General features: G+C 37.1%; 1 protein-coding gene across 2 annotated transcripts in view; it reads left to right on the plus strand.

The window, feature by feature from the left end:
* The window catches only part of WDR41 (WD repeat domain 41), a 55,152-nt gene that overhangs the window by 17,493 nt on the left and 11,223 nt on the right, over positions 1-26,436 (plus strand). For both annotated transcript variants that reach the window (XM_032277755.1, XM_032277763.1), the window contains exons 4-8: positions 1,169-1,297; positions 4,917-4,979; positions 13,314-13,425; positions 15,937-15,999; positions 17,409-17,519. In XM_032277755.1, coding sequence (XP_032133646.1) covers positions 1,169-1,297; positions 4,917-4,979; positions 13,314-13,425; positions 15,937-15,999; positions 17,409-17,519 — 478 coding nt within the window. The remainder of the gene's footprint in view (positions 1-1,168; positions 1,298-4,916; positions 4,980-13,313; positions 13,426-15,936; positions 16,000-17,408; positions 17,520-26,436) is intronic.

Consider the following 26,436-nt stretch of genomic DNA (forward strand, 5'->3'; position numbering starts at 1 on the left):
TGCACTCCAGCCTGGGTGACACAGTGAGACTGTCTCCAAAAAAAAAAAAAAAAAAAAAAGAAAGATTTTTTCCTAAGAAACAAATGCCAAATTATGAAAATTTTAAAAATACAAAATTTTAATCTTACTTAACAAAATTTATGTTATCAGTAGCTATGCCCTGATAGCTTAAAAATGAATAAATGAATTCATCCAAAATGAATAAATGAATTGTGTTGATTTTTGTGAGACACACAAGTTTTCTTTCAACATTGTATGATAGCATAATATAACATTCTTCTCATGTTTGACTTAATAATATTACAAAAGACTTTTTTAAAAAAAAATAAATACTTAAGTCTTCACTAAGTTTCTCCAGAGCCTCTCTTCCTGATCATTTGTTACTCAAATTATTCTTTTCTGAAGTATTTATCTTCCTTTTGCCTTTATTTTGGATTGTTATCTAGTCTGACTCTGTCAGATCTTTATTTTTCAATGGCTTTGCCTGTGATAAAAGTAGTTCTTTAACATTATTTTCACCACATTCATGAAATCCTGCAATCTTGGAAAGATTTGCAACTTACTTGTATTTTTGCATATTTACTGCTTGGAAAATTAGAGACTGATGGATGAAGACATTGGATGGGTAGGAATAGATGTTGGTGTTAAATAGAGATGGAGTGGTGACTAACTTTCTAAGTGGTTAACAAACTAGTGGAGATATGTACGTGTGTATATATATATATTTGTGTGTGTAGATACGTATACAGTTGTTATGCTGACTTTGGTTTTCTTCTACAACCTTATAATTGTGAAGACTTAAATAACAAATACTTGGACAATGAGGACTCCCTATTTTTTTCCTACAAATTAAGTTACTGATGTTTTTATGCTTAATTTACACAATTACATTTTTGAAATTTAGAAAAAAGAATACTCCTTAACATTTTTTATAAAAATACACTAAAAATTAGCATTTTTGTATTAGAAAATAATCAAAATTGTTTATGGCTATTCTTTCAGCATTTGTTTACATTTTGTGTGATTGCCCAAATTAAATAAATTCTGAAAAAGTAATTTTAAATGGAATGTATATGTATCTTCTATATGGCAGTTCTACTTAATGTTGTCATTTATGATTATCTAAATTGTGAAAGCTAAGCCTATTAACATTTTTATGGTATTTCAGACAGGTGAAAAACTTCTAGAACTGAATGGACACACTCAAAAGATAACAGCTATTATTTCATTTCCTTCCTTGGAATCTTGTGAAGAAAAGCAACTCATCTTGACAGCCTCTGCTGATAGAACAGTTATTATATCCTTTAATCTGGAAGAAATGAACGTGCTATAATGGCCCAACGAGCCACTACATAGTCTTTAGCTGATAGGGTCTTGTCTGTATATTCTTGTTTTAGCAAAAATGATTTTGTTCTGTTATTTATAAGATACCATTTATTAGGCATCTGAAAAGTATTAGACTGGAAATAGGAGGTTAAAGCTTCTGATTGATGGAAACTCCATGACTAATGCTGTTCTTTCCAGAGTTACTCCATCAGGTTGTATAAAATTGGGGAAATGGGAGAATGTGGACTTAAAAATATGAGTCACAGAGAGGTTGAGTAACTTCCTCAAGGCACACAGCCAGTGTAGGGCGGAACTGGCAAGTAGTCTGACTGCAGAGTCAGAGCTCTGAACCACTATACAATACTGCCTTCATAAAATGTTTTCTGTAAACAGACTTAGCTCTTTGATATCTGTATGAGGAACTGGATTTGTGAAGTCCAGAGTCAAGTGCTATGGATAACTATAGTCTTTCATTTTTTTTTTTTTAAAGGTGTCAGATTAATTTTTCTTTCTTTTTTTCTTTTTCTTTCTTTCTTTCTTTTTTTTTTTTTTGAGACAGAATCTTGCTGTCACCCAGGCTGGAGTGCAGTGGTATGATCTCACTACAACCTCTGCCTCCTGGGTTCAAGCTACTCCCAAGTAGCTGGGACTACAGGCGTATGCCACCACACCTGGCTAATTTTTTTTGTATTTTTAGTAGAGACGAGGTTTCACTTTATTGGCCTGGCTGGTCTTGAACTTCTGACCTCGTGATCTTCCCTCCTTGGCCTCCCAAAGGAGGGATTACAGGCGTGAGCCACCATGCCCAGCCAAGATAAGCATAAGTATATGCTTATCTGGAAGTTATGTTTAAAAAATTTCAAGCATTGGTGAAATTAAGTTTTGGAGTAAGCCCAAAGGTATAGGTGTTTCTTGGGCTCTTAAAGAACCAAGACACAGACTCTAACATGCTTTAAATGAGTTCATCAACTGAAGTGGTTTCTAGACGGTTTATAGCTGAAAAAATGTCAAGAAAAGGTTTAAATGGGAATAAATTCTATACATACACACATATATACACGAACACATATATATATTATATTTGTGTGTGATTACGATACAGCATAAACAAGGGCATAAAATTCATTCAGATGGTTAGGTCAGAGTTGCTTTATTACTACTGCTTTATAAAGGCAAATATTTTATGGACTTAACGCTCTCTTTTTCAGTATCAGTGTAATTTTTGCAAAAATAGAATTCAAAATTCTTTTTATTAGACCACTACTAAGACATAACAATATTTTGAGGCAGTGATTAAAATTATAGTACAGAAGTTAGTACAGTTAGCTGGGACAGTGTCACTATGAATTTTACCTGTAAGTGACAGTGTGGACTCATTTCCTTTGCTGAATGACTTTTGTTGTTAGAAAAAATTCTAGGCCACTTATTTGGCAGTCTCTTTTACCCAGATGAGTTCTAAATTTACTCTGTTTGGGTTTTTACTACAGGTTGAGCATCCCTAATCTGAAAATCCAAAATCTGAAATGCTCCAAAATCCAAAACTTTTTAAGCACTGATGTGATGCCACAAGTGGAAGATTTTCTATCTGACATCATGTGACAGGTTGCAGTCAAAATTTTGTTTAATGCACAGAATTACCAAAAATACTGTATAAAACTACCTTCAGGTTATGTGTATAAGGTATATATGAAAATAAATGAATTTTGTGTTTAGACATGGATTCCATCCCCAAGATAGCTCATTATGATAATGTACATATTCTAAATTCCAAAAAAAAAAAAAAAAAAAAAATCAGAAACACTGTCATCTTAAGCATTTTGGATAAGGGATACTCAACCCGTAAAAAGCTTTCTTCATTAAATGCTGAAGTAGATAATTTTTTTTTTTTTTGAGACTGAGTTTCACTCTGTCACCAGGCTAGAGTGCAGTGCTGCGATCTCAGCTCACTGCAACCTCTGCCTCCCGAGTTCAAGTGATTCTCCTGCCACACCCTCCCGAGTAGCTGGGACTATAGCTGTGCACCACCACACCCAGCTAATTTTTTTATTTTTAGTAGAGAGACAGGGTTTCACCATGTTGGCCAGGATGGTCTCTATCTCTTAACCTCATAATTTACTTGCCTTGGCCTCCCAAAGTACTGGGATTACAGGCATGAACCACTGCGTCTGGTCAGGTAGGTAATTTTTTAAAGCCTTAAGAGCCCAAGTTACTGAATATTAAACATTCAGCTTGCGAATAGTGAAATAAGTGAAAAGGCTGTGAGATACTACTAGAATTCTGGTAAATGTAAGGCCAGAAAACATTTCATAATTACTGGGAGCACTTTTTATATGCTAGCACTTTCTTTAGTGTGTTATATACATACAATGCAATTCTCATAATCTAGACCCATCTAAAACATGACACAGAATATAGATAGTCCCCACCCTGGGTGGTTTGACTTACAATTTTTCAACTTTATGATGGTGTGAAAGTGAGCTGCATTAAGTGCAAACTGTACTTTGAATATTGAAGTTTGATATTTTCCCACACTAGTGATACATGGGACAATCGTCTTTCCCAGTGCTGTGCAGCAGCAGCCTGGAGCTACAGCTCCTGGTCAACTATGAGATCTCAAGGGTAAACAGCCTTACTCTACAGTTACTGTGTTGCCAGATGACTTATTTTTTCGTCCAACTGTAGGCTTTTGTAAGTGTTCTAAGCACATATAAGTTAGGCCAGGCTAAGCTACAATGTTTGATAGATGTGTTAAATGCATTTCAATTTACAATATTTTCCAGTTAGAATGGGTTTATTGTTTCTCTAAGTCCAGGCACATCTGTATAATACAAATATAACAAAAGGCATTGGACATGATAAGGTTAACTAGTTTGTAAAATTAGGTTCAATTTTTAATACATGCATATACATTTGTATATGCATGTATATAGTATGTGTATGTATGTATATAGTATATATATGTATGTAAATTTGTTTTCAGACATGGTGTAAAATGTATTTCTTACTACAGGAAATGGTGTAAAAGTTTGAAAATCATTGTGTTGCTTAAGTCAAACTAAACTTGGTGTTTTATGAGAGGCCCTCTGATTATATTAAATGCATATTCAGGTAATAGTAATACACTGTTAGTGTCTTCTCAAATCAAGATAACAGTAGTAAATCATTCTATCCACATTATAGGGAGCTTTCAGTAAATATTAATGGACATGATAGTTTTTGGTATAAGTACTTTATGTTCACGCTTATTAGATTATGGTAGACTATTCTGGAGAATAAACTTTAAATAGTTGCAATATGTGGTCCTTGTAAAGATTCAGTATTTCAGACCACGCATTCTGTTGACATTTTCAAATAATTTGATAGTAAAATTTACTTCAAACTTATTTTAGATCATAAGCCTGCTCTGTTAAGTCGATGACTCACTGTATGAATTCATTTTTGTGGTAGTATAAACACTAACTATTTTATGATTTATTTAAAGATTTTCTAACTGCTTAACATTTTTGTGGTTTAATTGTTAATTAGAAAAGTTATCTCATAATTAAGATTTTAAAATTCTGTTTAGAAATTGTTCCTTAACATAAATTTAGGTGTGGGACAGTGATAACGGGAGACAAGTTCAGAGAATATCTTGTTTCCAGTCTACTGTAAAGGTAAAACCTTAAATGTGGCAGTCTGTTTTTGTCTGAGAAGACATGGTTTAAAAAGTTAGAGGAAATTACTTTTGTGGGTCTTACGAATTATTTCACACACCTGTTGTCATTTGATTCTTCTAAGACCAGATTTTTGAGAGCATATATATTAAGTGGTAGAATGTTTCAATTTGAGTTTAGAGCAAGGGATAATCCCTATAGCATGATAAGCAAAAAGGTAGTACCTGGTATGTTTTTATAGGTAATTCTAGGAAGAAATGTTACTTGCAGAATGACCACAATAGTAGCTGGTCTGTTTTTTTTTTTTATACTTTGAATTTAAAATTTACAGTTATTTGTCCCTTGACCTCCACCTTCTCTAAGGTCATAAAGGTAGGACATGTCAGTTACTTAGTTTCAAAACTAAAAATCTTATATGGCTAATTTGCTGCTACTGTTGGGTTATTCATTTTATAAACAAATATTAATTGGGGCTTATTATATGACAGGAACTCTGCTACATTTTAGAGAAATAAACATAGGTAATACTGGGTTGCTTATGATTTTTACAGAACTTACCTTGTTTGGAGAAAGTACCGCTGTTTTTTAGTAATGTAACCAAGTTTTGGAAAAGGTAGTAGTAGTATTAGATGCTCCTTCATTTACTTTAAGGAGAACTGCTTCTTTATATTGGAGCTAACTCTTTTGTTCCTTTTCTTCTTAATGTAAAAAGAATTGCTGTGTGCCAGTAGTAGCCATCTCATGGCACTGTGCTGTTAAAAGTATCAACTTAGTAAAGTTTCAGGGGAAGAAAGTGCCATATACTATATATGCTTATATCTAACTTAACAATGGATTTTTAAAGAAGTCATTAAAGTATTGACTTGACTAAAATCTCTATACTTTATGTGACCTAAATGATGCACCTTTTACATTCCTTTAAAAATATTCTTGCTGTCTGAAAAACTAAGGTCATTAAGTTTCCAATGAAAAGATGTGGCATGAAGGAACAAAGGAGGAGAAAAAATTTAATGTATTTGTGGGAAATTCCTTTGGTAAACTGTGTTATGGATTGGCTATGGGAACTGGTCACATAAAAAGTATCTTATTCCAGTATACTGAAAGTAGTTTTAAAAGGGGTTTTACTATAATGTGAATCAGCTACATATTTGTATTTGTTTTCTCCTGCTGTAATCCTGTTTCACACAAATATTGCTAAAAAAAAAAAATAGCATTGCATTCATTTAGTTCAGTGGTTAAGTTGTTCTTGAATAGATAGTTTATCAAAGAAATTTATATCCCTAATATAAGAAATACTATTATTTAGTTTTTGCACTAGCAAAAAATTTTATAGGGGTTGATGTTAGCAAGGACATAGTGAAATTGGCACTTTATTGCATATTGAGACTATAAATTGATATGATCTTCCCAGAAAGTAGTTTGGCATTATGAATGAATCTAAAGAAATTATTATAGGCATTAATCCAGTGATATTCTAGAAAACTCTTTAAAGGAAATAATCAGATAATAGGGCAGAGATTTATGAACAGAAATGTGTACTACAAATACATTTTTATAAATGGATGATTGGAAGTGCCCTACATGTCCTATAAGAAAATAAATTATGGTAGATATATATACTAAAAATTATATTTCAGAAGAATATTAAAAGAGGAAAACGCTAGTGGTAAAATGTTAAGAAACAAAACCATATATTATTCTCAACAAAATATTATCAAACCAAATCCAGCGACATCTAAAAAGGAAGCAGATACCATAGTAAGAATAAAGGACAAAAACCACAGGATCGTCGGAATAGAAACAGAAAGCATTTGACAAACTCGACAACACCCTCTTGTGATAAAAATACTCAACAAATTAGGAATAGATGAGAATTTCCTCAGCCTAATAAAGGGCATCTGTGAAAATCTCATAGCTAATTTCATATTAATGGTGAAAGGCGAGGCTGAGTGTGGTGGCTCATGCCTGCAATTCCAGCACTTTGGGAGACCAAGGTGAGTGGATCACTTGAGCTCAGGAGTTCAAGACCAGCCTTAGCAACATGGTGAAACTTCTTCTCTACCAAAAAATAAAGAGGGGATTCTGCCAAGATAGCTGAATAGGAACAGCTCTAGAGCACAGTTCCCAGCAAGAGACGCAGAAGGAGAGAGAGCTCTGTATTTCCAACTGAGGTACCAGGTTCATTTCAGTGGGACTGGTTGGACAGTGAGTGTAGCCCAAGGATGGCAAACCGAGGCAGGGTGGGGCACTGCCTCACCTGGGAAGTGCAACTGACTGGAGGATCAGGAACTTTCCCCCCCCTACTGCACTCTGGTTCAGATACTGCACTTCTCCCATGGGCTCTGCAACCCACAGACCAGGAGATCCCTGCCAGGCTGAAAAGTGCCCCAAATTAACAGCACGGATCTGAAGGGCAGCTCCGGCTGGTGCTGTGGATTGCTGGCACAGATCTGGGCAGACATTTTGGCTAGCACTGAGAGTGCCTGCAGAACAGAGCTACCTACTCCCTAGAAAGAAGGGGAGCTGAAACCAGGTGATAAGGCTGGGCAGGTCCCACCCCTACAAAGACCAGCAAACTGAAGCCCTCTTGCATGAGAGTTTCGCAACCAGCACATCAGTTCGAGCTCAACCTGAGATGATTGAGCTTGGTTGGGGGAAGGGCGTCTGCCATTGCTGAGGCGGATCTAAACCTACCTGTGTAAACAAAAGCCAGAGGAAGCTTACACAGCAGCTGGACTGAGTCTGTGACAGCTCAGCAGTGCCTCTGCAGGCAGACAAGGGACAGATTGCCTCCTCAAGTGACTCCCTGCCCCCTGTATAACCAAAAGACCCTTCATACAGGAGAGCTCTGGCTGACACGTGGCGGGTACCCTTCTGTGACAAAGCAATCAGAGGAAACATCAGGCAGCAATCGTTGCTGTACTGCAAACCCCACGGGTGGTTCCCCAGCAAGCAAGGTCTGGAATGGACCTCCAGCAGTCCTACAGCAGAGGGACCAGACTGTTAGAAGGAAAACTAAAAAACCAAAAGAAATAGCTTCAACATCAACAGAAAGGATGTCCACTCAGAGACCCCATCAGCAATCACCAACTTCAAAGATCCATGAAGATGGGAAGAAACCAGCACAAAACGGATAAAACCATCAAAGACCAAAATGCCTCTCCTCCTCCAAGGGATCACAACTCCTCACCAGCAAGGGAACAAAACAGTATGGAGAATGAGTTTAATGAATTGACAGAAGCAGGCTTCAGAAAGTGGGTAGTAACAATCTGTGAGCTAAAGGAACATGTTCTAACCCAATGCAAAGACACTAAAAACCTTGAAGAAAGGTTAGATGAAATGCGAACTAGAAAAGCCAGCTTAGAGAAGAAAATAACTGATTTGATAGAACTAAAAAACACAGCATGAGAACTTCACAAAGTGTATACAAGTTTCAATAGCCGAATATATCAAGCAGAATAAAGGATATCAGATTGAAGATCAACTCAATGAAATAAAATGAGAAGGCAAGATTAGAGAAAAAGAGAGTGAAAAGAAACGAACAAAGCCTCCAAGAAATATGGGATTATGTGAAAAGACCTAATCTATGCTTGATCGGTGTACCTGAATGTGACGGGGAGAATGAATCCAAGCTGGAAAACACTCTAGAATATTATCCAGGAGAACTTCCCCAACTTAGCAAGGCAGGCCAATATTCAAGTCCAGGAAAGAAAGAGAATGCCACAAAGATATTCCTCAAGAAGAGCAACCCCAAGGCACATCCCATGTTCCTGGTTAGGAAGAATCAATATTGAGAAAATGGCCATACTGCCCAAAGTCATTTATAGATTCAGTGGTGTCCCCATCAAGATACCTATAACCCTCTTCACAGAACTGGAAAAAACCACCTTACGCTTCATATGGAACCAAAAGAGAGCCCACATAGCCAAGACAATCCTAAGCAAAGAGAACAAAGCTGGAGAAATCACGCTACGTGAATTCAAACTATACTACAAGGCTACAGTAATCAAAACAGCATGATGATGGTACCAAAACAGAGATATAGACCAATGGAACAGAACAGAGGCCTCGGAAGTAACGCCACACATCTACAACTATCTGATCTTGGACAAACTGACAAAAACAGGCAATAGGGAAAGGATTCCGTGTTCAATAAATGGAGTTGGGAAGACTGGCTAGCCATGTGCCAAAAGCTGAAACTGGACCCCTTCCTTAACACCTTACACTAAAATTAACTCCAAATGGATTAAAGATCTAAACATAAGACCTAACACCATAAAAACCCTAGAAGAAAACCTAGACAAAACCATTCAGGACATAGGCATAGGCAAGGAGTTCATGACTAAAATACCAAAAGCAATGGCAACAAAAGCCAAAATAGACAAATGGGATCTGATTACACTTAAGAGTTTCTGCATAGCAAAAGAAACTATCATTAGAGTGAACTGGCAACCAACAGAATGGGAGAAAATTTTTGCAATCTACCCATCTGACAAAGGGCTAATTTCCAGAATCTACAAAGAACTAAAGTAGATCTACAAGAGAAAAACAAACCCATTCAAAAGTGGGTGAAAAATAAGAAAAGACTCTTTTCAAAAGAAGGCATGTATGCAGCCACCAAACATATGAAAAAATGCTCATCATCTCTGGTCATTAGAGAAATGCAAATCAAAACTACATTGCGATACCATCTCACGCCAGTTAGAATGGCGATCATTAAAAAATCTGGAGACAACAGATGCTGGAGAGGATGCAGAGAAATAGAAACACTTTTACACTGTTGGTGGGAGTGTCAGTTCAACCATTGTGGAAGACAGTGTGGCGATTCCTCAACAGTTTAGAAATACAAATTCCATTTGACCCAGCAATCCCATTACTGGGTATATACCCAAAGGATTATAAATCGTTCTATGATAAAGACGCATGCATATGTATGTTCATTTCGGCACTGTTTACAATAGCAAAGACTTGGAACCAACCCAAATGCCCATCCATGATAGACTGGACAAGAAAAATGTGGCACATATACACCACGGAATACTTGCATCCATAAAAAAGGATGAGTTCATATCCTTTGTAGGGACATGGATGAATCTAGAAACCATCATTCTCAGCAAACTGACACAAGAACAGAAAACCAAACAATGCATGTTCTCACTCATAGACAGGTGTTGAACAATGTGAACACTTGGTACAGGGAGGGGAACATCATACACTGGGGTCTGTTGTGGGGTGGGGGGCTAGGGGAAGGACAGCAGTGGGTGGGGATGTTGGGGAGGGATAACATTGGGAGAAATGCCTGATGTAGGTGACAGGGGGATGGAGAGAGCAAACCACCATGGCATATGTGTACCCATGCAACAATCCTGCAAGATCTGCACATGTACCCCAGAACTTAAAGTACAATTTAAAAAAAAAGAAAAGGAAAATCAGTCAGGCCTAGTGGCACGACATGCCTGTAATCCCAGTTACTTGGGAGGCTGAGGTGGAAGGATCCCTTGAGTCCAGGAGTTTGAGGCTGCAGTTGCAGTTGTTCCACTGCACCCTAGCCTGGGTGATAGAGGGAGACCCTGTCTCCAAAAGAAAAAAAAATGGTGAAGGACAAATAATTTCCCCCAAAGATCAGGAACAAGATAAGGATGTCTGCTCTCAGCACATCTGTTTAACATTGTACTGGAGGTTCCAGCTAGGGTAGTTGGGCAATAAAAAAATAAATGATATCCATATTGGAAAAGAAGAAATAAAACTATCTCTGCTCCCAAATGACGTGATCTTGTGTATATAGAAAATCCTAAGTCCACAACCAAACTATTCAGGCTAATGAATGGATTTAGCAAGGCTTAAGGATATAATATCAACACACAGAAATCAACTGTATTTCTGTTCACTAGCAATGAACATCCAAAAATGAAATTAAGAAATAATTCTATTATTCCATTTACAGCAGCATCCAAAAGAATAAAATACTCAGAAATAGATTCAGGCTGGGTGTGATGTCTTATGACTATAATCCTAGCACTTTGGGAGCCCAGGGTGGGAGGATTGCTTGAGGCCAGGAGTTTAAGACCAACCTGGCCAACGTAGTAATACTCGATCACTGTTAGAAGAAATTTAAAGAAGTATGAGACTTATATACCCCAAACTACAAAACACTGTTGAAAGATATTAAAGATCTAAATAAATGGAAAGACATCCTGAGAGTATGGATCAGATTTACTATTGTTATGATTCTACCACTACCCACATTGATCTACAGATTGAACCCAATCTTTATCAAAATTGTAACTGACTTTTTTTTTTTTTTTTTTCGAGAAATTGACAAGCTGATTCTAAAATTCATGTGGGAGTGCAAGGGACCCAGAATAGCCAAAACAATCTTAAAATGGAAAAACAAAGTCCCAAGACACACTTCCCAACTTCAGAACTCAATATGAAGCTACAGTAGTCAAGACTGTGGTATTGGCATAATGGTAGACATGCAGATCAATTGAATAGAATTAAAGGTCCAGAAATAAAGTCTCACATAGCCAATTGATTTTTTGACAAGCATGCCAAGAACCTCTAATGGGAGAAAGAATAGTCTCTTCAAAAAATGATGCTATGTCAATTGGACATCCACATACAAAATAATGAAATTTTATCTCTACCTCATGTCATATCCAAAAGTTAAAATGGATCAAAGACCCAAATGTAAGAGCTGAAACTACAGAAATCTAGGGAGAAATATAGGAGCAGATCTTTGTGACCTTCAGCTAGGTATCTTAAATAGACATCAAAAGCATATCAACAACAAAAAAAGATAAATTGGATCTCATCAAAATGAAAAGTTCTTGTGCTTAAAAGTGAAAAGACAGCCCACAGAATTGGAGAAAATATTTTCAAATCGTATATCTGATAAGGGACTTGTGTCTACAATATATAAAGAATCCAACAATAAAAAAGCAAATACTCCAAGTAAAAACAGACAAAAGATTTGAAAGAAAAATTTTTCCAAAGAAGATAAACAAATGTCAGCTAATCACATGAAAAGGAGTTTCAACATCATTAGTCATTAGAGAAATGCAAGTCAAAACCACAGTAAAGTACCATTTCATACATACTAGAGTGGCTTCATATCTAAAAGACAAGTGTTGGTAAGAATGTGGAGCAGTTGTAACCTTCATACATTGCTGGTGGGATCTAGAATGGTACAACCACCTTGGAAAGCACTTACAGAATTATTATTTGACCCAGCAGTCTCACTTCTCGGTATATCCCCAAGAGATAGGAGAGTGTTAGTCCATATAAAAATCTGTACGTGATTGTTCATAGAAACATTATTCATAATAGTCAAAAAGGGAAACAACCTAAATGTCCATCAGCTGATGAATAAACACAATGTATACCCACACAGTGGAATACTGTTTGGCAATAAAAAGAAATGAAATACTGGCATAAAAAATTCAGAGATTAGACAGGGTAGGGCCACTGTATTAGTTATTTTCAACTCTATTTTAATCCAACAGTTTTAAAAGCAGCCCTACTCAGCCTAGGCAAAGTTACTCTCTGCCTTTTATTTTCTCTTCTCTCTTGCTCTTGCTCTTTTTCTCAGTTAGAGTCAGTGGGCAAGGAGAGTACTATTAAAGGTCAAGGGCTTATGCGGTACTTGAAACACTCACTTTCCTGAGTCTACCAAACATATAGAATTGAGAAGACTTAGGTGTTACTTATTCTGCAGATACAGAGAAACCAAGGTCATAGTTTCAGTTTGATTTAAAACGGAGTTTAAGCAATTGTGTATTAGTAATTTATTACTGAGTAACAAATTACCTCAAAACTTAGTGGCTTAAAACAACAAACATTTGCCATCTCACAGTGTTTGTGATCAGGACTAGAAGCCATCTTATCTGGGTGGTTCTGGTTCAGGGCCTCTCCCAAGGGTCATGCTATCTGAAGGCCTGACTGCGGTGAAGGAGCTGCCTCCCAGGAGGCTCACCTACGTGCTTGGCAAGTTAGTGCTGGTAGTTGCCCAGAGGCCTTAGCTCCTTGCTAGGTGGACATTTCTCCGTGTGATCACTTGAGTGTCTTCACCTTAGAGCATGTAATCCAAGAGAGAACAAGGAGGGGGCCACAGTGTCTTTTATGACTTAGTCTTGTAAGTCACACACCATTCCTCCTGCCACATTCTGTTTGGTAGAAGCTAGTCACTTAGTAGTGCCCACATGCTCTGCTAAGGAAAAATAAGCTCCACTTATTGAAGGAAGGGGTTAAAGAACTTGTGGACGTATTTTAAAACCACTGAACAATGACTGCTTGAATTTCTAACCTGATATACATTTCAAATACATTTTGCAGTGTTTGACTGTTCTTCAGAGAGTAGATGTTTGGCTTTCTGGTGGGAATGACCTGTGTGTGTGGAACCGAAAATTAGATCTCCTGTGTAAGACTAGCCACCTTTCTGATACAGGTAAAAAACAAATCAAGGTAATTTTAAACTATGATTGACAGACTCTAGAAGACACAGCAGATCTTCAGAGAGACTGGCTCTAAGTAGAAAGGTCAATATAGGCGATTTTTCTTTCCAGTTTTGAAGACAACAGGTAGCCATATTCAATTCAGATGAGGGGTTGTGTAAAATATATTGTTATCCTGCATAAGAAGAAAACTACACTCCTTTTGGCTTCCCCCCTTCTAACAGAATTGCTCAAGAACAACCTTTCCAATGCTCTTGGGCTATTCTTGGTGAACTATGTTTGGTGAGCATGCTGATACCTGGAAGCAGACCCTTACAACTTTACCTTAGCAGTTTTCTCTTTTTTTGTAGGGTCATTAACTTTGAATAGATTCCTAAGGATGACCTCTTTTTATAATTGTCCTTACCAAAAAGTTTATACCTGTGCAAGCTTACTGATAAGGTTTCATTTTCTCAGAATTCTATGTACATACGCTTTTGGTTTCAACAGAAAAAAAAAAATCAGTTTTGACTTTTGATACCAAGGATCTTAAAAAATAAATTCCATTTTTAGAGTAAAAATATTTAAATATAAATGAGTAAGTTTTAATAACAACCTTGAAGTCACACTATTAACTATTGTTATTTCTAAAAGTAATCAAATGGGCCTGTGGGTCTCCTAGAAGAAACATTATTGTGCATATTGTTGACATTTCAGTGGGAATTGAATTTAGTTAATAAGAGCTAGCTGAGCTCCATATAGTTATGATAAAGCATCAGAAAAATAATGACTTAGGAAAACTAAATCCATACATTGCTAGGGTTTACATTTAACCACTCAGTTCAGCATTTGATTACTAACAATCTTGCTCGAATCTAGAATACATTTCCCTGTTTACTATTATCATGAAGTAAATATTTTTATGTTCATTTTCCTCTCTCTTTCATTAGCCAGTGGTGTTTGTGAATTTTATTTTAATAAAGTTATATTGCAAAATGTTGAAATTGGGACTGAAAAGAATCTTCGGTGTGTTCCTGGAAATAGCCACCTCTTATTGTAGTGTCCCTTTCTTTTGCAAGTTTTCTTTGAGTCTATACATTAAGTAATCACAGTATTGCCGTTTATCAGTGTCTCAAGAGTTCACAGAAGGCTTTGAGGGAATCTATGGGAAAGCCTTGAAAAGTCCTTGGGTTACCATTGGTGAGCTATTGGTCATTCCGGTTTTCCAAATTACTAGAGTTCAGATCATTAATAGTGTTATTAAACCCTTAGGTCATGATGTCCTTTCATAAGCCCTGCTTGATTTATGGGCTGGTGGAGCTTTTACTCGCAGTTATTCTGTGTTTGGAAATTAGCAAAGATAATCTTAGTCAATGTGATACAATGGAAGGAGCCCCGGACTAGACGGTGGGGCACCCACGTCCTTTCCAGCAGTATGTTCTGTGATGCTGAATATTAGGTTGCTACTTCTGGATTGTTGGGCTTCTAGTATTTTCACAAATAATTTAGTGAAAGATTTTAAACAAGCAGTTTGCTACATTTAGAATTCTTCTCTTGCTACCCGCCCTGCTGTTCTCCCATCTCCTCTGCCTTCTCTGTACCACTCCTTCACCTTCCTTGCAGCACTGTTTCCTCCTCCTTGTATATGGGAAAATAACTGTTGTGATTTGAATAGTATTTCTAGCCAATACAAAAGTAGGTTTTGTATTAGCCAGAAATACTATTCAAAATCACAACCGTTAGTCCTTTGATGGATGGGAAAGTTAAGCAAATGAGTAGACCATTTTCCACACTTGCATATATAAATTACATATATATCATAATGGAAAAATTAAACAGGTTTTTTTTTTTCCAACACGTGGTGGTTCTAATATATCAACTCTTTTATTCATGCCAACAGAAGTAAAATGGTAACATACCTTATAGAAGTTATAGTTACCCTAAAATATGATTTGGCTATGAAAAGATACTCATACCCCTTTAAATAAGTGAAATGTGTTAGAATGTTGAATCTGAGTATTTCAATAATAGAAGAAAATTGGTACATGTATTAGTGGATTACAAACATACTATTTGAAGGCCGCTTTCTTAGCTGCTGACTGTTGGCTAGTTGATTCAGCACCAGGGAGCCTGCTCAGGGTTCTTAAATTTATATAAGGGAAAACCCCAATTTTACATCCCTTTTGAGCTAGCCATCTTGTAAATGTGTGATGGTGATTATCTTAAGAGATCCCTGGTAAATAAGTTACAATAGCTGAATCTACCACTCTATCATAATAGTTAAACAAAACAAAACAAAACCCTTTCTGTTCTTAATAAATCAGTAATGTCTTCTAAAGTCTCAGAAACTTACATTTAACAAAATCATTTTTTATGAGTAAGCAAGCAAGGAAGTATGTGTTGAACCAGTTCTGTGTGCTTTATCTTCTTTATGGAAAACGACTGACATAAAACTGAGAATGTTTTTGTTTTTGATATAATGTAAAAAAAAAATAATTTGACCTTTGTTTTATATGTTTTTGGAGGTATTAGTGCATTGGTTGAAATACCTAAGAACTGTGTTGTGGCAGCAGTTGGCAAAGAACTAAGTGAGTATGAATTTTTTTCTTTTTCTTTTTGTATATTTTGAACTAGAATTGTATACACATGCTGGAAGGACTGATTAGTTTTTTCTTTAAGGGACACCTGCATGTGCCCCAGTCTTGCCTTCTTGGCATTGTTGAAGTGATACAGAGACTGAGGCATTTTCAGGATGTGAGGCCAGGTTTCTTTTTCTCATCAGAATTTTAATCAATATGTTAGCTTGGTTAAACAGTATATTGCTTGTTATTCCAAAATTCCAATTTGAAGATCACTTGGTAGTATTCCAACTAAGGTAGAATTTCCCACAACACTGATATGTATCAGAGAGTTCTCTTTTCTATTGACTGAAAAACCTTCTTTTAACAACCACCGTTTGAACATGAGTGGCTGTCAGGATTAAATAACCTTTTTAGAGGTTTGTGGTTTGGTAAAATACTGTCAGAGACACAAAAAGAAGCATGGCATGACCTATCTTCCAGAGAGAAGTATGAGAAAGAGAGATACTTTAGTAATTTGAAAAGGACATGATCTTTGAAACTTTTCACTTCTCAGATGTTAGTCATCCTAATCTTTGAGCATCCACAGCAGTTGGTCCAGTGGTGTATTAAAGCACACAGTATATTGCTGTTAAGCCTGTTTATAAACAAGTCCCACTGTCAGTCTAGACTGAGCATTTGTGACTGGGCCTTATTCACGTTTGGTATCTAGAGTTCCTGGTACATAAATGTTTAGAAAATGTTGTCAATAGAATCACGTCAGTGGATTTTATTATGGGTTTTCTGTATTGATTAAAGTTAGGATTTATACTAAAGTAAAACTATTTGTTAAAGTCAGATAATGAGTAAAGCAACACATTGAACATTACTATAGTCAGAAGAACTGTATGATATATAAAAATTATAAGACATACTCAGAGAATTTATAATTTAATGGTATATGCCTAGGAATCAAAAACTTTTTTAAAAAGAAGCTGCTGATGTCCTCACTGAGTTGAAGTTAAGCTTTGATTTGCAGCTTACTCTGTGGCAGTGCTTACTGGCCTGGGGACATGAGTAGAGAAAGCTGCTGGTGGAGGTGATTCAGGGATGTGGGCTAGTTACTGGCTAGGGAGGGATTCAGCTGAGATAGCCAGACATGTGTCGAAATCCTAGAGAGAATGGGAGCTTCAGCGTTTGGAAAAGTCAGTAGAGGAAGAGGGTTCTCAGGACACGTTCAGTATGGGTTTTAGTAGAAAATCTCAAGCATTTAAAAGAAATAGTTTAAAGTAGTATGAATAAGGCTTTTTTTTGGAGATGGGTTTTTCAGTGTGGTAGGTATTTTTCACTTAATGAAATGCTTGCTTTAGAGCAGGAGTAGTATTTTATCCTCTTTGAGCATAAATTTACATAAAATTACATCTGTCTTTTTTGTTAAGTAATTTTTAGGTTGGTAGCACCCACAGAAGGATCACTAGAATGGGATATTCTTGAAGTTAAGCGCCTCCTTGATCACCAGGACAATATTCTCTCATTGATTAATGTCAATGGTAAGATCATTGTGTACATTTATTATGTACAATTTTGTGCTTGTTAACACAACCTGCTCTGAACATGAGCCTTGCTTTGTTCTGGGATTCTAGAATAAGTCATGAAAATAATGCTTTAGATTAGTAGGGATTGTCATTTTCTTTTATACTGAAGTAGTAGCCAGTGGAACTGAGCAAGTTTCCTAGGTTGCTAGGTCTAAGATTTAGGCACAAGGAAAACAGAATAGGGCAGAGAGAAGAAAATAGAGGAGAACATGATGATCTCAGGCACTGCCTGGTAGCTGTGGGATAACTGTCACAGGCTATTTCAGCATTTTTGGCAGCTGGTTCTGGCTATTCCTCTTTTGTAGAGAAGATGGGAAATATGCCCTTTTGTCTTGCTGTCCACACTATACAATATCACATAGCAAGTTATACACTTATACTAAAATGAGCAGGATTCAAGCCAGTTGTAATCCTGATTGAAGACTCTCAAAGAAGGATACCAAACTAAAGCAAAGGTTTGCAGAAAATGGGTCATGTCTTCCCTTCCTCCTGGTGGGGGTTTGGACTTGCTATACATCTTATTTGGCTTCCTAAATGATTTCAATGAGCATCTCCTGTGAACTAAGTCTGACATCAGATGGCAAGACCACAAACGACTGATCTTGACATTCAGTTAGTTCACTTGCAAATAAGTGACAGCTTATATCATCAGAGCCATGCTGGGTGATCTGTGTATGAAGTCACATGAGAGGACTCTTGGTGGCTTCAATTTGATAGTCTGGTGGGGCCTGTAGGACGTTCCTGTAAGGGTGCTGGGAATATGATGTAGTGGGAAGACTAGACAGCACCCCAGCAACATATCTCCCTGAGGCCTAGCTTGGCTTTGTTTTTAAGCAATATTTTATGTGAACCTGAGACAAAGAGAGTGAGGGGCACAGAGAGTACCAAGTCTAGTCTCCGTTTGTGATCAGTCACGTGTTCAGATACACCAGTAAGAATGTCCCTCTCAGCTCCAAAATCTTCCTCCCTAATAGCCATCATATTGTAAAACCCAGCTGCAGGTCTTTCTAACGACTAGATTGCCTATGCTTATAGAAATAACAGTGGTTGCTCTGGGGGCTCTTTAGCCATGGATGGAGACACTGCACAAAAGGCCAGTTCTTATTTGGGAAGCCCTCTGAAACCTCACTGACACTGAGTCTTAAGTCTCAAGTTCCCAGGGCTGCTGAGAAAAGCCCAGCGGTATTCAGCCATTACACTGGTCATGCTTAGCTATCTTGTTTTAGCAGTGAAGCACTGGTACCATTGAACCAGCATGGTTACACAAATGAAGATGATGGGTTGGTTACTCAAATGAAGATGATGGGATAGTACTAGATAGCCTGAACTTCATGACACTTCTTTTACCATGTGATACGCAGAGGAACTTATAGCAGTTCATGAAAGCTTTATTCAGGTATTCCTTTGCCAGATTTTTAAGGGAAAACTAAAGAAAAAATTGTTAATGAAAGTTACAGAAAGCCTCATGTGCTTTTTACTATTCTTTATGATTTTTTTAAAAATTTCTTCTTAAAAAAAAAAAACAAAAATGGGATAAATGTACAGAATGTGCAGGTTTGTTAAATAGGTATATGCGTGCCATGGTGGTTTGCTGCACCTATTGACCCATCCTCTAAGTTTTCTCCCCTCACTCCCCACCCTCCAACAGGTGCTGGTATGTGTTGTCCCCCTTTCTGTGTTCATATTTTCTCATTATTCAGTTCCCACTTATGAATGAGAACATGCGGGGTTTGGTTTTCTGTTCCTGTGTTACTTTGCTGAGGATGATGGCTTCATGACCATGTCCTGCCAAGGACATGATCTCATTCCTTTTTATGGCTGTGTAGTATCCCATGGTGTATATGTGCCACATTTTCTTTATCCAGTCTATCATCGATTGTCATTTGGATTGGTTCCATGACTTTGCTCTTGTAAATAGTGCTACAATAAACTTACATGTGCATGTGTCTTTGTAGTAGAATGATTTATATTCCTTTGGGTATATACCCAGTAATGGGATTGCTGGGTCAAATGGTATTTTTGCCTCTAGATCCTTGAGGCATCACCTTACTGTCTTCCAGAATGGTTGAATTAATTTACATTTCCACCAACAGTGTAAAAGCATTCCTGTTCTCCACAGCCTTGCCAGCATCTATTCTTTCCTGACTTTTTAATAATCACCATTCTGACTGGTGTGAGATGGTATCTCACTGTGATTTTGATCTGCATTTCTCTGATGATTGGTGATGTTGAGCTTTTTTTCATATGTTGGCTGTATTAAGTGTCTTGAGACGTGTCTCTTCTTATCCTTTGCCCACTTTTGGATAGAGTTATTTTTTTCTTGTAAATTTGTTTAAGCTCCTTGTAAATTCTGGATATTAGACCTTTGTCAGATGGGTAGATTGCAAAAATTTTCTCACATTCTGTAGGTTGTCTTTTCACTCTGATGATAGTGTCTTTTGCTTTAGATCCCATTTGTCAGCTTTGGCTTTTGTTGCAATTGCTTTTGGCATCTTTGTCAGGAAGTCTTTGCCCATGCCTATGTCCTGAATGGCATTGCCTAGGTTTTCTTATAGGGTTTTTATGGTTTTGGGTTTTACATTTAAATCTTTAATCCATCTTCAGCTAATTTTTGTACAAGGTGTAAGGAAGGGGTCCTGTTTTCTGCATATGGCTAGCCAGTTTTCCCAGCACCATTTATTGACTAGGAGAGCCTTTCCACATTGCTTGTTTTTGTCAGGTTTGTCAAAGATCATATGGTTGTAAGATATGTGGCATTATTTCCGAGGTCTCTGTTCTGCTTCACTGTCTAAGACAGACAAAAAATAACTGATAATCTCTCCAGGCAGAAGGCTCTGGGTGTTTCTTTATTTAATTCATTTTCTTGTGTCATGTTGCGAGCATGGTTTGGTAATCATGAAGTGTTAGTACTTGTGAGGGATGGATAGACAGATACCAGGTGAGATTTTCATACTAAGTGGCTTTTGATACAGGATGAAAATCCATCCACTAATAATATATCATTGATGTTGTTTGTCTTGAAACATTTTGAATGACCTCTTCGGAATTAGTTTACCCTGTATAAACTGCTTAAAAATGCATGCTGATTGGCTGGGTGCAGTGACCCACACCTGTAATCACAGCATTTGGGAGGCTGAGGTGGATGGATCACCTGATGTCAGGAGTTTGAGACCAGCCTGGCCAACATGGCAAAAATACAAAATTTAAAATACAAAAATTAGCTAGGTGTGGTCACACACACCTGTAGTCCCAGCTATGCAGGAGGCTGAGACAGAAATCACTTGAACTGGGAGGTGGAGGTTGCAATGAGCCAAGATTGTGTCACTGCACTCCAGTCTGGGCAGCAGAGTGAGACTCCATTTCAAAAAAAAAAAAAAAAAAAGTGCCTGATTCAGCTGAATGCCAGTATTTTGTTTTTAGGGAAAATTCCACTTGGTCATTGACATTTTGTTTCTACTGCATGGAGGAGTCACAGACACTTGGTGAATTAAGTCAGAGAAGGCAGCTACATGATCTCAGCAGGTGAATTCTGTGTTAGGACTATAGACGCAGAGTGAGAGTCGAGGGGGAATCTTCGTTCCTTGACTTCTCTGGTTCTTTTGTAGTTTGAATGAAATTGGAAAAAGGAGGGAAAGGGGTGGGGAAGAAGGTCATGGGAAGATTAGTACTGCCTTAACTTTCCCACTACTGAAACTAGAAGCCTGTTTTGCTGTACATATGAGATGTGAGGTTATTTCTCCACAGAGCAAATTCTATTTCTGTTAATAAACTACAGAAATTAGATATTAATAATCTACCTATTATGGACTTGGAGTCAAGACAAATAATGTTTACATGTAGGATTGCTGGTTATTCTGTATCTCTTGAGAGATTATTCATGTGGTCATTAGATATTTCTGTCCTGCTGGTTTATTTGATAAATGAAATAATTAAATCATAATTACTCATCTATGTATTCCTAAATTAACAAGTAACAGGATGTTTTAATACGATTAATGTGGAATAATACCGGGGGCTCAAAATACCACCAGGGGCACAAAAATAACATTTGATGTCTTTTTAAAATGGCTACACATTTATTATTCAATTTGATTTTTACAGTCATCTCATTTAATGCATGAGGAATCCAAGATAAAGGTTAAACAACTTCCTAAAGACCACCTGGCTAGCAACGGGCCAAGCCAAAATCAGAACTTGGGTTCCTAGACTAAGTGCATTATACTTTTCTGTCTTACACTGAATATGTAATAATGTAAATAAATTCCATTTATTTGAAATAAGTCCAACAGTTGTACATTTTATATTAAATAGGTAGTATGTAAAGTATATAATAAGTAAAATGGAAAAAAATCCATTTTTAAAGGTTTTAAAAACTTGTGCAAGTTACACATAATCATAGTAGAAAAATATGTAAATAGTGAAAACATAAAAAATATAAAAGTTAATATTAAAATCTTTCCACTACCCAGTATTAAACACCAGTCCACATCTTTCTAGGTGATTTTCTGGGCATATGTGTGTGTGTACATGTTTGGTAACAATTATGTCATGAATATATTTCCATATTCATGCTTATATTGATAGACATACTTTTATAGCTTAATTTTTTTGTTTGTTTTTTGTTTTTATTGTACCTTAGGTTCTGGGGTACATGTGCAGATCATGCAGGATTTTTGCATAGGTACATACATGGCAAGGTGGTTTGCTGCCTTCCTCCCCCCATCACTATATATGGTATTTCTCCCCACGTTATCCCCCCCCACCCTCCCCACCTCCTGCTGTCTGCAGTGTGTGATGCTCCCCTCCCTGTGTCCATGTGTTCTAATTGTTCAACACCTGCCTATGAGTGATACCATGTGGTGTTTGGTTTTCTATTCTTGTGCCAGTTTGCTGAGAATGATGGTTTCCAGATTCATCCATGTCCCTATGAAGGACAGGAACTCATCGTTTTTTATGGCTGCGTAGTATTCCATGGTGTATATGTGCCACATTTTCTTTATCCAGTCTATTGTTGATGGACATTTGGGTTGGTTCCAGGTCTTTGCTATTGTAAACAGTTCCGCTATGAACATACATATGCATGTGTCTTTATAATAGAACAGTTTATCATTCTTTGGGTATATACCCAGTAATGGGATTGCTCGGTCAAATGGTATTTCTGTTTCTAGGTCCTTGAGAAATCGTCACACCATCTTCCACAATGGTTGCACTAATTTACACTCCCACCAACAGTGTAAAATTGTTCCTATTTCTCCGCATCCTTTCTAGCGTCTGTTGTCTCCAGATTTTTTAATGATCACCATTCTGACTGGTGTGAGATGGTATCTCAGTGTGGTTATATTTGTTGGCCTCATAGATGTCTTCTTTTATAAAGTGTCTGTTCATATCCTTTGCCCACTTTTGGATGGACTTGTGTTTTTGTTTTGTTTTGTTTTTTTTCTGGTAAATCTATTTTAGTTCTCTGTAGATTCTGGATATTAGCCCTTTGTCAGATGGGTAGATTGCAAAAATTTTTTCCCATTCTGTTGGTTGCTGGTTCACTCTAATGATTATTTCCTTTGCTGTAAAGAAGCTCTGGAGTTTAATTAGATCCCATTTGTCTATTTTGGCTTTTGTTGCCATTGCTTTTGATGTTTTAGCCATGAGGTCCTTGCCGTCCTGAATGGTTTTGCCTAGGTTTTCTTCTAGGGTTTTTATGGTGTTAGGTCTTATGTTTAAGTCTTTAATCCATCTGGAGTTAATTTTAGTGTAAGGTGTCAGGAAGGGGTCCAGTTTCAGCTTTCGGCACATGGCTAGCCAGTTTTCCCAACACCATTTATTAAACAGGGAATCCTTTCCCCATTGCTTATTTTTTTGAAGTTTGTCAAAGATCAGATGATTGCAGATGTGTGGTGTTGCTTCTGAGGCCTCTGTTCTGTACCATTGGTCTGTGTCTCTGTTTTGGTACCAGTACCATGCTGTTTTGATTAATATGACCTTGTAGTATAGATTGAAGTCAGGCAGCATGATGCCTCCAGCTTTGTTCTTTTTGCTTAGGATTGTTTTGGCTATGTGGGCTCTCTTTTGGTTCCATATGGAGTTTGAAGTGGTTTTTTTCAGTTCTATGAAGAAGGTCATTGGAAGCTTGATGGGGATAGCGCTGAATCTATAAATTACTTTGGGCAGCATGGCCATTTTCACAATGTTGATTCTTCCCAGCCATGAGCATGGAATGTTTTTCCATCTGTTTGTGTCCTCTCTTACTTCGTTGAGCAGTGGTTTGTAGTTCTCCTTGAAGAGGTCCTTTACATCCTTTGTTAGTTGTACTCCTAAGTATCTTATTCTCTTGGTAGCAATTGTGAATGGGAGTTCACTTTTGATTTGGCTCTCTGTTTGTTATTGGTGTATAGGAATGCTTGTGATTTCCTCACATTGATTTTGTATCCTGAGACTTTGCTGATTTGCTTATCAGTTTCAGGAGATTTTAGGCTGAGACAATGGGGTCTTCTAAATATACAATCATGTCATCTGCAAATAGAGACAATGTGACTTCCTCTTCTCCTATTTGAATACCCTTTATTTCTTTTTCTTGCCTGATTGCTCTGGCTAGAACTTCCAATACTATATTGAATAGGAGTAGTGAGGGAGCAGTCCTTGTCTTGTGCCAGATTTCAAAGGGAATGCTTCCAGTTTTTGCCTGTTCAGTATGATATTGGCTGTGGGTTTGTCATAAATAGCTTTTATTATTTTGTGATACGTTCCCTCGATACCTAGTTTATTGAGGGTTGTTAGCATAAAGGGCTGTTGAATTTTGTTGAAGGCCTTCTCTGCATCTATTGAGATAATAATGTGGTTTTTGTCTTTGGTTCTGTTTATGTGGTGGATTACGTTTATAGACTTGCGTATGTTGAACCAGCCTTGTATCCCCATGATGAAGCCTACTTGCTCATGATGAATAAGCTTTTGGTTTGCTGTTGCATTCTGTTTGCCAGTATTTTATTGAAGATTTTTGCATCAATGTTCATCATGGATTTGGGCCTGAAGTTTTCTTTTTTAGTTGCATCTCTGCCTGGTTTTGGTATTAGGACGATGTTGGTCTCATAACATGAGTTGGGGAGGACTCCCTCTTTTTGTATTGTTTGAAATAATTTCAGAAGGAATGGTACCAGCTCCTGTTTGTGCATCTGGTAGAATTCAGCTGTAAACCCATCTGGACCTGGGCTTTTCTTAGTTTGTAGGCTATTAATTGCTGCTTCAACTTCAGCCCTTGTTATTGGTCTTTTCAGGGTTTCAACTTCTTCCTGATTTAGTTGTGGGAGAGTGCAAGTATCCAGAAATTTATTCATTTCTTCCAGATTTACTGGTTTGTGTGCATAGAGTTGTTTCTAGTAATCTCTGATGGTAGTTTGTATTTTTGTGGAATCAGTAGTGATGTCCCCTTTATCATTTTTTATTGCATCTATTTGATTCTTCTCTCTTATCTTTTTTATTAGTCTGGCTAGCCATCTATGTATTTTGTTGATCTTTTCAAAAAACCAGCTCCTGGATTTGTTGATTTTTTGAAGGGTTTTTTGTGTCTCTGTCTCCTTCAGTTCTGCTCTCATCTTAGTTATTTCTTGTCTTCTGCTAGCTTTTGAGTTTGTTTTTTTTTTTTTTTTTTTTTTGTCCTGCTCCTCTAATTCTTTCAATTTTGATGACAGGGTGTCAATTTTAGACCTTTCCTTGCTCTTCATGTGGGCATTTATTGCTATGAATTTCCCTCTAGACAGTGGTTTAAATGTGTCCCAGAGATTCTGGTATGTTGTGTCTTGGTTCTCATTGGTTTCAAAGAACATCTTTATTTCTGGCTTCATTTCATTGTTTATCTAGTTGACATTCAGGAGCCAGTTGTTCAGTTTCCATGTAATTGTGCAGTTTTGGGTGAGTTTCTTAATCCTGAGTTCTAATTTGATTGCACTGTGGTCTGAGAGACTGTTTGTTATGATTTCCATTCTTTTGCATTTGCTGAGGAGTGATTTACTTCCAATTATGTGGTCGATTTTAGAGTAAATGCGATGTGGTGCTGAGAAGAATGTATATTCTGTGGATTTGGGGTTCAGAGTTCTATAAATGTCTATTAAGTTCACTTGGTTCAGATCTGTGTTCAAGTCCTGGGTTTCCTTGTTGATTTTCTGTCTCGTTGGTCTGTCTAATATTGACAGTGGAGTGTGAAGATCTCCCACTATTATTGTGCGGGAGTCTAAGTCTCTTTGTAGGTCATTAAGGACTTGCTTTATGTGTCTGGGTGCTCCTGTACTGGGTGAATATATATTTAGGATAGTTAGTTCTTGTTGTATTGATACTTTTACCATTATGTAATGCCCTTGTTTGTCTCTTTTGTGTTTTGTTTAAAGCCCATTTTATCAGAGACTAGGATTGTCACCCCCGCTTTTTTTTTCTCTCCATTTGCTTGGCAAATCTTCTTCCATCCCTTTATTTTGAGTCTGTGTGTGTCTTTGCACATGAGATGGGTCTCCTGAATACAGCACACTGATGGTTCTTGGCTTTTTATCCAATTTGCCAGTCTGTGTCTTTTGATTGGGGCATTTAGTTCCATTCACATTTAATGTTAATGTTGTTATGTGTGAATTTGATTCTCCCATTTTACTACTGGTTGGTTGTTTTGCCCTTTGGTTGGCATAATTTCTTCATTGTTGGTCTTTACCATTTGGTTCTTTTTTGCAGTGGCTGGTACTGGTTTTTCCTTTCTGTGTTTAGTGCTTCCCTCAGGAGCTCTTGTAGGGCAGGTCTGATAGTGACAGAATCTCTCAGCAATTGTTTGTCTGTAAAGGATATTTCTCCATAACTTATGCAGCTTAGTTTGGCTGGATGTGAAATTCTGGGTTGAAAGTTC

This window comes from Sapajus apella, unplaced genomic scaffold, assembly GCF_009761245.1.
Source record: "Sapajus apella isolate SASKATOON/1434 unplaced genomic scaffold, GSC_monkey_1.0 scaffold1, whole genome shotgun sequence".
NCBI classification, from domain to species: Eukaryota; Metazoa; Chordata; class Mammalia; order Primates; family Cebidae; genus Sapajus; species Sapajus apella.